The sequence below is a fragment of the Miscanthus floridulus genome, chromosome 10, assembly GCF_019320115.1.
Source record: "Miscanthus floridulus cultivar M001 chromosome 10, ASM1932011v1, whole genome shotgun sequence".
NCBI classification, from domain to species: domain Eukaryota; kingdom Viridiplantae; phylum Streptophyta; class Magnoliopsida; order Poales; family Poaceae; genus Miscanthus; species Miscanthus floridulus.
Genome location: NC_089589.1, coordinates 111886648 through 111899406, shown reverse-complemented (window position 1 = coordinate 111899406; position 12759 = coordinate 111886648). Strand labels below are relative to the sequence as shown.

Here is a 12759-nt window from a genome sequence, read left to right as displayed (position 1 = left end):
AGCACCTAGATCTGCAAACCGGCGTTCAAGGAGCACGCGCGGGAACGGCGGCGGCGGCGGCGGCGGCACGCTAGTGGAAAGCATGGGAGGCCGCTTGGGGCGGGCGCCGGCGTGGAGGTGCCCGAGGTAGAGGCGGGCGAGCGTGAGCAGCGGTGTGTGAGCCAGGGATAAGGTTTGCGGAATTTTATTATTATTATTATTTGTTTTTTCGGTGGTGGCTGGCGGCAACATGGGCGCGAAAAGTTGCCGCCGTGCATAAAGTGAAATTTTAGATGCCTATATTCGGTTAATTTTTTTTATCCTATAAATCATCTTCTGAGAATATGTGTGATACAAAAAACAAAACTCATAGAAAATCGTAGATAATTATCATATGAGCTATTTTTTATGCCTTCTAGGTTCACCTATAGAAAAAAAGATTATTTATGTGCGCTACACTAAAAGTAATAGGGTTATATCTATTTCTCTGTGAGTTTGTTGAATTGTTAATTGATATTTCCCTATAAGTTTTCATGTAACTGACACAAGATGTTATCAGGCATACATGGAAATTTTGGTTTCCACTAGTGTTATGTTGTTGTCCTGTGGTATTATGACACAACAAAGATTGTCACAGTATGGAATTGCACAAATTTTGGGATGTTTTTGTGGCATAAACTTGTCTTTGTCAAAATCTTACATGGTCCACCAAAAGAGTGATAAAATGATTGATTTAATGACATTCTGACTAAATGTCATTCCATAAACATCATAAGATGACATATTTCTTGTAGTGTGCACTTGCAACATGTGTGTGAAACACATGAAACATTGAAATAAAATACTTGCAACTTGCACATGAAACTACTTGCTGCAACATAAGACAGAAACAGCTAAAACATTTGGAACTTACTGATGTAACATATGTGTGAAACATATGCAACATCCAGATAAAAATGATTGCAACATACGTCTGAAAACAGATGAAACATTTTGAACAAATGCTTGCAAAAAGCCTCTGAAACACTTGCAACATGTGCAACATCCTCGATCTACTTTTGCAACATCAAGATGTTGCAATATACATCTAAAATGTTACAAACACTTAAAACATACATATGCAATATAGGGGAGGGGAAGGCCGGGGTCGATCGATTTCGGCCGTCAGGGTGGGAGCCAGCAACGAGCCTCAACGCGTGACACCACCAGCCGAGGAAGACTTGAGGCGCCATGGCACGTGCGCCCCAGCGGCCATGGCGAGGTCAGCAGCACGCGCGACGATGGGGACGAACGGACGGACGGGGTGCGGCGAGACCGGCAATGGGGCGCGGGGTGGTGGCGGGAAGGGCACGGTGTGACCGCCGATGAGCGTGCGGTGGTGGAACGCAGCGTGGTAGGGCAGAGTGGGGCGGGTGGATGTGCGCCCACGCACTCAAGCGAGACGGACGGATGAGCGGATAAGAACAGTGGATATATTTTTTCTGAGAGAGCATATGAGTGGATGAGGATGAGCCGCATCTAGACGGGACGGACGCCCGTGGCCCAGCGCTTCCAAACCAACCGAAGATAAATGTCAGTGCGGTGCAGGCTGATTTTCATCGGATTGCTATGGTTTTGATTAGTTTATTAGGTTGGGTTGGTTATTCGGTTTGAATGGTTAACACGGGTTAATAGCTCAAACAAAAGGAATTCTCTGGCTCTGTAACGTACAACTGTCCTTTTGTATACATGTAGTTTCTTTGGAATCGTGACAAGGGCACAAAAATACTACTCATTAGTAGTTAAAAAAAGTAATAACGATATAGCCGGCTAATAAAATATATGTTGCTGGCATTGTGCTATTAAAATATTTTTGGCTTCAAATAAAAATACAGTTCGTTATCGTTATGGCCGGCTCACAACATACTCACTGAAACTGACCGGACGTAGAACATAATATTGAGTATTGAGTATTGACATGCCATGACTACCAAATGTATCCGATTACTAGATCTCAGATTGTTCAGCCATCTTACTGTAGTGCTGCTAGAAAAACATCTTTTAATATTATGCCTAAAATATACTTTCATACTCTAGATCAAAAAAATGATTTCTCCCTAAATAGTAAATCAACTAATCAAAACATGAAGGAACTCCAAAAACATCAGTAACTTTTGGACCAGCAGCACAATGATTTTTCCGAACTTCCATCAAAATAATAGGCTTCCAACTCAGCTAAATCTGCCAAAAAAAAAAGATAAAATACATAAGTTTGTTCATAATAGAATTTCGAAACAAGTTTATGGGATGTTCACAGACTAATATGCATATTCAGAGTGTACTACTATTGAGGAGATGGTGCCAATTAATAAAATAGTAAATACCATGAAGGCATGTTGGAGTTCAAAGTCTCCTTTTATCACAGATATAGCTAAAACTTAATATTTCAAGAAGTAAACTTTTGTTGTGCAACTACACTGGCATAAAAATTCATGCTCTCACACAAACATAAAACATTCAATTAGGAGTGTGTCTATCATGGAGCAGCCTAAAACTGATGTCATTGCAAAATATCAAGATCAAGATGAGAGAATCAGAAGTTATTACACCACTACTCGAAACATATAAATTAAAATCTAAGTTCCACAAAGGGATCATCCAAGATCACCTAATTTTATATGGTTTTGATCACACCAATTTTATATGGTTTTGATCACCTAAATACTAATGAGAAGTTTGGCAATGAATAAAACCAAGATCAGATGTGAAGGAAAAGCGACATACCAATGTGATTTTCGCGATCAGTGTTCTCCTTAGAGAGAAACTCTTCTCTAATAATATCCTCATATGAACGTCTTTAGCGGCCTCTCTTGCACTTACTTTGATATGAGATGTATGTAGCCAGCTTTATGTTCAAATTAAGGCTTCATGCTAGTTGATAAGTTGCACCCACCCATGCTAAAAGCCAACTCCGAAGGAACAGTACAAGCAGGCATGACAAACATATTTTTGAAGTCACTACTCTTATAGTCTAATCATTAGCAATTTCACAGTGACTACTAGTCAACTCTGTCAATTCAGGGTGCGTTTGGATGACTGAATCAGTTTCAATTTTACTAGAATTGCTGGAAATGATGCCAAACGGGTTTTCAGCTAATCGATTCTCCTTTCCTTTCGCTACCCCAGATCTTGATATCACTGTCCGTTCAAAAACCCTCTTCACTGCCGGATTTTGAACCGACAGTGGTATACTGGCAGTGATAGGGGGTTTGACATCACTGTCGGTTCTTATAAACCGACACTGATATGAATCGACAGTGATGTGGTTTCTAGGAAAGCCAAAAAAATTCATTGAAAAAATAGGGATTTTTTTTAATACCGGGAGAGGCCCCAGACAGCCACACGGCCGCGCGTAGCAAGTCACAAGTTATGCGATTTTTCGCGCACTTCGCGGCCACCGGGGCCCGAACCCCAGATCTCCTGCTTCACGTCTTTGGCTTCTAACCACTCCACCTGCAAGCTGTTTGTGTCCAAATGAGATTTTCGTCCTATCCATTTTATGTTCATCTGATTTTGAAATGAGTATTTGGGACCCTAAATGAATTCAAATGAAAAAGTTGTCAACTATAAAGTTTTATAACTTTTCGAGATCTATAACTTTTATTTTGGTAGTTTCTCTATTCGAGGTCATTTACAAAATTTGAATTTTAAATTTGAGAAATTCAAACGTAGTTTTCCATGACAATTGAAATTCAAACGTAGTTTTCCATGACAAGATGATTTCAAATCAAAAAGTTATCAACTATAAAGTTTCATAATATTTTGAGATATACAACTTTCATTTTTGCTGTTTGTCCATCCAAGGTCGTTTAAAAAATTCAAATTTTAATTTTTTTGAAATTCAAACGTAGTTTTCCTTGAGAAGATGATTTCAAATCAAAAAATTGTCAACTACAAAGTTTCATAACTTTTTGGGATCTACAACTTTTATTTTGGTAATTTCTCCACCCGAGGTCATTTATAAAATTTAAATTTCAAATTTTAGAAATTCAAAAGTAATTTTCCTTGACAAGATGATTTCAAATCAAAAAGTTGTCAACTACAGAGTTTCTTAACTTTTTGAGATCTACAAATTTTATTTTGATCATTTGATTATTTATTCATCTTACATAGTGGTAGTAACATTATTCACAAATGTTACACATCCCTTTTGTTTATGAAACTATAAGAGAGATGTAAATTTTATAAACAATGTTACTACCACTTTACCGGATGAACAAATGACCAAAATAAAAGTTATATATCTTGATAAGTTCTACAACTTCTATGTTCATGACTTTTTTAGCTGAAATTATTCAGTGTTCCAAAATGACGTTTGAAATTACCATGTTTTTAAATTCAAATAGATAAAACACAGTCACAAGAAAAGATGGATAAAATAATACCGGTAAGAACACAATAAATTGATAGGGCATAATTTTAGAAATTTTTAGAAAAAAAAACATCAAATTTGAAGTTAATATGAGGGAGAAAGGCTAATTACAAGTTTTAGCCAGAGGTTAAAAAGAGAAATCAGACTTCTTCAATAATTTTAAAATTTAATTTCAAATAGCATTTTCAAGTAGTAAATGATATCAGATGAAAAAGTTTTCAACTATAAAGTTGTATAACTTTTCGAGATCTACAACTTTTGTTTTGGGCGTTTCTCCATCCGAGGCCGTTTGAAAAATTTAAATTTTAAATTTTAGAAATCGAACGTAATTTCCGTTAGATAGATTATTTCAACTGAAAATATTTGAACATCCAAACAATCTCAAATTAAAAAAGTTTGAGCAACAAAGTTGTAGATCTCGTCGAGTACTACAACTTTGATATAAAGTTCATCTTCATCGGACATCATATTTGAAGCTTATGAAGTTTTCTTGCAGCACATCACTGTCGGTTCAAGCCACGAACCGACAATGATAGTATCAGTGTCGGTTCTTAGCTAAAACCGACAGTGATGACCCAATATCACTGTCGGTTCTTGGCTAAAACCGACAGTGATATGAACCGACAGTCAATACCCGAATATCAGTGTCGGTTAGTCCTATCGCTGCCAGTTTTAGTCAAAAACCGGCAGTGATGGGCTATCGGTGTTGGTTTTTTAAAATCCGACAATGATGAGACCGACAGTGATGTCCAATTTTATAGTAGTGTTTAGAAATTCTCAGAACAGAGAAAAGGTGGTTTCGCATAGATTCCTCCCTGTAAATTTGGGAAAGGTACGACACTTATTATAGGGACGGAGGCATGAGGTTTTCCTTGCTATAAATCTGAATTCTAGGAAAGATGCACCAGAAGTACTGTATGAGGAGCCTCTAAATTTCGGAATTCTTAAGGATGTCAATTATATTTTTGGTCCTCTCTATTGTGCCACCACCATAGCCCATTCCATCCCGATCACTAGTGTGCACAGATAATTAGAAGAGCAGGTATCCAAATTAAATACCATATGTTTCTAATTATTGTGAAATTGAATTTATATTTTTTTTTGTCACACATAGGGAGAATTGGAGACACTAATTAGTAATATTAAAATTTTGATTTTTCATGCATGCCCTTTTTATTACAAGGGCGGGCCAAGGGGTATTCAAGCGTTTTCATTGAATACCAATTATTTTTGCTAATTAATTGTATTCAAGGGTTGATAAATTATTATTCATGTTGAAAAATAGGGTTGAACCAATCAAGTCTTTTTACTTTGAAATTCTGAATACACATTCTTCAAATCTTGGGCCCGTCTGATGCAAGCCTTTAGCAGGGATAAAGGAAAAGATAAAGTTAAAGAGAGGGAATAAATCAAAGCCCCATTCCGCTGTACCTTGTTATGCATCAAAATTACCGTAGCTCTATTTTGTCCGTGGAGTGGGGGGCAAAAGTTTGCTTGGCTTTCTTGATTGTAAAAAAATAGGGGAGAGGCATGACCACGACATTCGAGATTAGAAAAGAAAAGATGACGATTGTGTGCACCCTCCCTTGTTCCATAGGTTCAGCATTTCATACCCCCTTTGACCTGGAGAGATACCAAGATGTGCTATTCAAACCTTATAGATGTTTAAAAAATTTCGATGGTGGTAGGCACCATTTTGTTTCGAACCATTGCATCTAGACCCATAGATGGCTTAGATAATATTCCCTCCGTTCCAAACTATAAGACGTTTTTGGCTGTCTCAAAAGCCATCCAAAGAGGACATATTTTTTGGAGTGGTGGTAGTAGCGCCTAACTGCCTATAGGGGCATAATAAGGATGAAAATATGCCCATCCAAGCTATAGTTACCTTTTATCTAAAGAGGAAAGGCAGGTTTTACTCCCCTTACTTTATTCCATGCCTTGCTTCATTTGTGGTTTGTCCAGTGCATGAAAATATGCGAAGAACAGGGAAGGAAAGCAAGCAAAGGATAAAGTCACTGGGCATACCTTGAAGAATCCTCAATGGGATAGAACGTCCATCTGGCATCTGGTTGCCTTGCCAAGAAGAAAAGAGCAGATTAGAAACTAGCAAGCTAGGGCATTACCTCTGGCCATGCATTCCTTCAAGAAATAGATCTGCGTTCCATGCTAGCTAGCACTGGTACGGTGTGTTGAAGAGAAGACCCCTATAGCAAATCAACCACACACCAAAAATAATCCAATGGACGAGTAATCCATTGCACCATCAGGGAGGCTGTCCAAGGTCGTTTCTTGTCGGTCCAAGTACATCTAGCTAAGCTAAGGAGGGCTAGGTGTCTCTACTGTCCGGCGAGACCACGGCGGCGGTGGCAGCAGCCGCCGCCCTGTGCTGTAGCCATGGCGGAGCTGGCGGCTGGAGCCGTCGGCTCGTTGCTGGGCGTCCTCCGGGCTGAGGCCCAGCTGCTGAGACGCGTCGGCAATGACGTGGAGTTCATCAAGGAGGAGATGGAAAGCATGAACAGCTTCCTGGAGCACCTGGCCAGGACGGCGCCACCCAGCGGCTCGCACGACGAGCAGGTGCAGACGTGGATGAACCAGGTCCGGGAACTCGCCCACGACTGCAGCAACTGCATCGACCATTACCTACTACGTGGTGACCCGGCGATCCACCGCGCCAGGGGTGGTCTCAAAGGCCACTTTTGGTGGGCTTACTGGTTCGTGCAGGAGTTGATCGCCAAGAACATAGCGGCCACCCGGCTGCGTGAGCTCAAGGAGCGGGCCGCCGATGTCGGCAAGCGCCGGTTGAGGTACGGCGTGGAGATCCCTGGGAAGCCGGCTACCCCAGGTGGTGCCACATCGTCATCGACACTGATGCCATCATCCTCGTCCTCGTCTCAAGCCATTGCCGCACTTCCGGCGGCTGCAGAAGACGATGACGAGGATGAAGGCATTCAGCACCAGGCAGGAGCGATGGCGGAGCATTACTCTTACTACCGTCGACTAGTTCTGGAACCTCCCACTCTGGATAACTACTTCATAGAGAAGATATGCAACTGGGTGGCGACACTCGAGACCAACTCGGTGGAATCAATGCCATCCATCGCCATTGTAGCACCAGGAGATACTAAAGACAACATCATTATAAGTGAAGGTTTGGAGAAAGCGTGCTCACAATTCCATTGCACAGTCTGGATCAACCTCTCGTCAGTACACTACGCATCAGATAAGCTAGGACCCAACAAGGTTCTTTTCTTCATCCTGCGTGTGTGCAGACTCCAGAAGCAACACAATAAGTGGAAGGAAAAGGAGGCTGGTGTTGATAAATTCAGCGTTTGGCAAGCAGGAAGGGCGGAAAAAAGAGAGATCAGGCAGCAATTTCAAGCCAATGTTGAAGGAAAAATTAAAGCACTCGAAAACACAATGGATGATCCAAAATGCACACCAAGACAAACTGACAAACCCTTAGGTGTACTTTATCTGACACTGCTAGTGCCACGGGAGGAAAGGAGTGAGCAGGAAATCGAGGAAGTACTAAAATGGGATGAGCAACAGATGATCGAGAATACAGCCATGAAGCTGGCAGAGTATATGCAAACTGAAGGTGGCGTGAACCTGGACAACACCCAATACAAACGCATTCTGCAGGAGGTATTCCTGACCAGTGCTAGTAATCGTGCTCCTGCTCCTGCTCCTGCTCCTGCTCCTACTACATTGTGTGACCATCAGACAAAAGAAATCAGGGATCAGATCAAGGAAATCATCAACCTGGTTAAACAAGAGATCCTAGCAGGCACACAACCTACCAAGTCCCATGGCCCAGGAGAACAAAAACCAGGTGATGGTCAAATTGCTAGCGCCATTCAATATACCAAGAAGAAGATTCCAGAAATGAAGCAGAAGATTGAGCAGCAGATGATGATCAAAGGGTTAGTGGGTCAAATCAACGAACATTTAGATGATCAAGACAAACTGCTTATTATTCTGCAGGATGAAAATAGAAGACATGGACCCATGTGGGAGGATATCATGAATGCTTTGAATCTCTTGAACCATGAGAATGGCAGTGCAGTGATAGTGACTACGACGGACAGCCAGAAGGCCAAAGAGTTTTGCTACCCGCCCACAGAGCCAATTACATATTCTCTTGTTGGATTATACCATGATATTGTGCTCAACCTCACACAGCATAGGGTGAACAAGGAAGGTGACAACAGCACCCAGATTTTGCGCTACATCTTGGACAAGTGCCATCCACATGAATTCTGCATGAAGATGTTCACTGGTGCTTTGTACACCAATCCCAATAGGAGCAACAAAGAACTAGTGAGGCTATCTGAGGACCTGCAGGTGCAGGATCCTGCAGGTCCAGGAAGCACATTGGCCATTAATGCAAAGAAGATATTCAAGTTCTCCTACAGAGATCTCTCTACAGAGCACAGGACCTGCTTGCTGTACCTAGCTATCTTCCCTCAAGGTGACAACATCAGGCGGTCAACCTTAATAGGACGATGGCTTACAGAACGGCTAATAAGAAAGGAAGACTGGTCCATTGCAGTTCGCCATGCTGAGCAATGTTTCGATGCTCTCATCGACCGGTGTCTTGTTTGTCCTGGGGATATTAGTGCTAAAGGAGAGTTCAAGAGCTGCATGGTTGGTGATCTTGTCCATGGATTTATCACCAAAATGGCTAAAAAGCAACACATTTTGGATCCACGCCTGTCACATCTCTTGGCTAGGCACTTCTCCATCTCCAGTGGTCTCCGACTCCGCGCCTCTGATAACATAGACAAGTTTGTCAGGGAGCTTCATAATTATTCACCTCAGCTATCACTACTCAAGTTGCTAGATCTGCAAGGTTGTAAATGTTTTGACAAAAAAAGCAACAACCTCAAGGCCATCTGCCACAACATTCCATTTCTCAAGTATCTAAGCCTAAGACAAACAAATATCACCCATCTACCAAGAGAAATCAACAACCTCCATGACCTTGAAATTTTGGACATCCGGCAAACCAGTGTGCCTGTAAAGGAAACAAGGCATGTCCTGCTCCTGAAGCTAAGGCGCCTGTTGGCTGGTCACACTGATTCAAGTGCAAGCGGTAACAGCACTGGCATAACCAATAGGAAACAGAAGTCAGATTACTCCTATGTCAGTATCCCATACAAGACTGAGAAAATGGAAAACCTGGAGGTGTTATCTAATGTCAAGGCTTTGTCGTCACATGGAGATGAGTTGAAGGACATTAATAAGTTATGGCAGCTGAGGAAGCTCGGTGTAGTTATCGATGATAATGACAAACACCTCATGATTTTGCTTCAAACTATTGGTGACATAAAAGAGTGCCTTCAGTCCATTTCGATCACAATACCAGAAACCAGGAGCAAGGACCCCTCCACTGATGAAAATTTACTACCACAAAATATTTACACCCACTTGGTACAACCACCCAAGGTTCTAGGGAGTGTAAGCATCAACGGACACACAAAGAGGGTGAAGATTCTCTCATTATTGGGTAAAGGTAGCAGTGAACTTGCCAAGGTAACTCTCAGTGGCACCAAGTTGGAGCAGAGAAACCTTAAAGTCCTTGACTCTCTTCCCAAGTTACGCTGCATCAGGCTCCGACATTCTGCATACATTCATCCTTGGTTCATCTTCAACAAGGAAGAATTTGAACATCTGAAATATTTACTTATCGATGGAGACAATATGACTGACATCAACTTTGCAAAGGGAGCAGCTGTTGCACTCGAGAAGATCGTCTTGTCCTCTACCAACATAAAGTCTCTTAGTGGTGTCGGTCACCTTCCAATGTTGAAGGAGCTCGAGTTGAAGGGCAATGAATTTTTTTATTCCTTCTCCGGAGAAGCACCACCTCAGGAAAGCACTGAACCTGTAAAGGCTACTGAAGATAGAACAGCTCCTCAGAAAAACACTCAACTTGCTTCACTTCCAGAAGATGGAGCAGTTCCTCAGAAAAAGAATCAACTTGTTTCACCTCCTGATGATGGAGCAGTTTCTCAGAAAACTACTGAATCTGTTCAGCCTCCTGAAGATGGAGTAACTCCTCAGATAAACACTGAACTTGGTTCGCCTTCTGAAGTTGAAGCAGCTCCTCAGAAAAGCACTGGACAAGTTTCACAAGCTGAAGATGGAGTAGCTCCACAGAAAATTACTGAGAGAAATATCACCTTCAAGAAGGAAGAATTCCAGCATCTTAGATATTTCCATTTTGAGGACACAACAAAGATCAACATCATATTTGAAAATGGGGCCGCTCCTGAGCTTGAGAAGATCATCTTGTACATGGCCAGCAAAGAGTCCAAACTTACTGTGCCTGGTACCCTTCCAAAACTGAGAGAGGTCGAAGTGAAAGGTGACAAGTCAATCTTCCTTTCGCTATTCAACAATGCCAATAAAATTAACAAGGTGACTCTCTTTGATACCTTACTCAAAAAAGGTGATGATCTATATAAACTCCTTTCGAAGAACCCAAGCATGTCCTGCCTAGTGCTCCTTGACAATTCTTGTGATGAAAGCGAGCTTAGCTTCGACAAAGATGACTTCTGTAACCTAAACCTTCTTATTATCAAGTGCTATAAGATAAGAAACATCAACTTCAACAGCGGATCTTGTCCTAACCTCGAGAAGATCATCTGGTTCTACAATGAGTGTGGTTTTCCAGACGAAATCCAAATCTCTGGCATGGACAACATTGGGAAATTGAAGGAGCTTGAGCTTAATGGTAACTATTTTCCACGTCAGCTGAAAAAAAACATCAAAGCACACAAAAACAAGCCTGTTCTCAGATATGATGAACCACAGCAAAAGGAGGACAAAGCACATGAAAATGAACAGGGTGCTGCACCATGCTTTCCACATTTCACCACCAGCTATTGCTGCAAGAAGAAGGATCAGCACTAGCTGGTCGAGGATGCTAAGGTTTCCATTCTTCTTCCGTCATCGTTGGCTTTGTGTGTGCTTATCTCTGTTATGTGTGAGTGTTTGTGTTTGCTTATTATCAAGTCAGTGGTGTGACTAAAATAAATGCACATCAGTGCATCTGCTGCACGTGCCATCTGAGTGCACGTCTGTGTGTGTGTGTGATTGAGGTGTGGAGCAAGATGCAGCTTCTAAGCTGTGACTCTGCTCATGTGTATCGATTTGGATTTCCATGATTGTTGTGTACATGTGTGTGGCCTTCCTCTACGGATGCAGAGGCACGCATGCTGATGCGTGCCTGCCTCTAGTGGTTGCCTCTGTACTGTGAGCATACGGGCCTTTGTTGCCCATGCTCATGGATTTGGTTGTGTACTGTGTGGCCTCCCTCCGGACCATGTGGTGTGGCTGGCTCCATCCATATAATAAGTGTGATATTTGGCTTGTTAATTGAATTCCTTTTGTGCGCTGCATGTTTATCATCATCTCACCGAATGGCCCAAGTGACAGGGCCTGATGTTTCATACATCTCTGGCATGCATCGATGGTGTGCGGCAGCGGCGGACCGAGAAATGAAGCAAGAGGGGGCTAAATAATAGTGGGCTAGAACTCATACAAGTGGTGCAATAATAGATATAACAAAGAATAGAAATGATAATATCAATTCAAAATGCTCAAGCAACACGTAAAAAATTTCACACCATCTTGATGGTCGTCTTTATTTCTATGAAAAAACAAGATAACATTATGAATTGAAATAAACAAATATAATGCGTGGCATTCATTTCTTGGGCCATCGCGGGGCAAATTTAACATACAGTTTTTAAGACTTGAGAGCACTTTAGAATTTTTTTCATCTTCAACAGATACATATTAAGCTCAAGCCCTTTTTTCTCAACTTGGCTCTCTTTAGTTTCAGCACTACTCTTCGATGCGTCATTCTTACAAAAATACCTTTCCATCCTTCCCAGCTTTCTATGCCTACGACATATGAATGAATATATTGCAAATTGGAATGTGAGTATTAGGAACTAGTCAACTAGACATTCGAAAATTGAAATTCAGCAACTAGACCCTAATACCATATACTGTTGTGTATTCTCAGATCTAACCGTGAGCAGCCTGTAGCAGAGCAGAGCTGGGGCGGTGCCTCTGCCCTCCCTCTCGACTTCTGAAATCTGGATCGAGGAACCTGTCACTCTGCCTGGCCGCCTGGGGGACTAGTGCCGCGCGCGCGCGTATGTGTGGGTGGGTGGGGGCGCTGCTGCTGAAGGGGCCGCCGCGGTGTAGGGTGCAGTCTGCAGAATGGGCTGCCAGCGGCAGCGCGGCCGGTTGGAGCGTGGAGGTCTGGAGGCGGAGGCGCGCAGCTGTGGATCTTGGGCGCCTGGGCAGCCTCGCCGTGACGTCGCCGGGAACGGGAAGGGAATCGGGTG

The 12759-nt window shown here is 42.3% G+C and overlaps 1 protein-coding gene across 1 annotated transcript; it reads left to right on the top strand.

Annotated features, from left to right (window-relative positions):
* The first annotated feature begins 6541 nt into the window (after positions 1 to 6541).
* LOC136489307 (disease resistance protein PIK6-NP-like) lies at positions 6542 to 11311 on the top strand. Its single transcript, XM_066485990.1, has one exon. The coding sequence runs from the start codon at positions 6788 to 6790 to the stop codon at positions 11309 to 11311; it is 4524 nt and encodes a 1507-aa protein (XP_066342087.1). The 5' UTR covers positions 6542 to 6787.
* Positions 11312 to 12759: the final 1448 nt, after the last annotated feature.

What these genes read in the sequence shown, in the direction of transcription:
- LOC136489307 (XM_066485990.1), top strand. Translation starts at nt 6,788, where the DNA reads ATGGCGGAGCTGGCGGCTGGAGCCGTCGGCTCGTTGCTGGGCGTCCTC.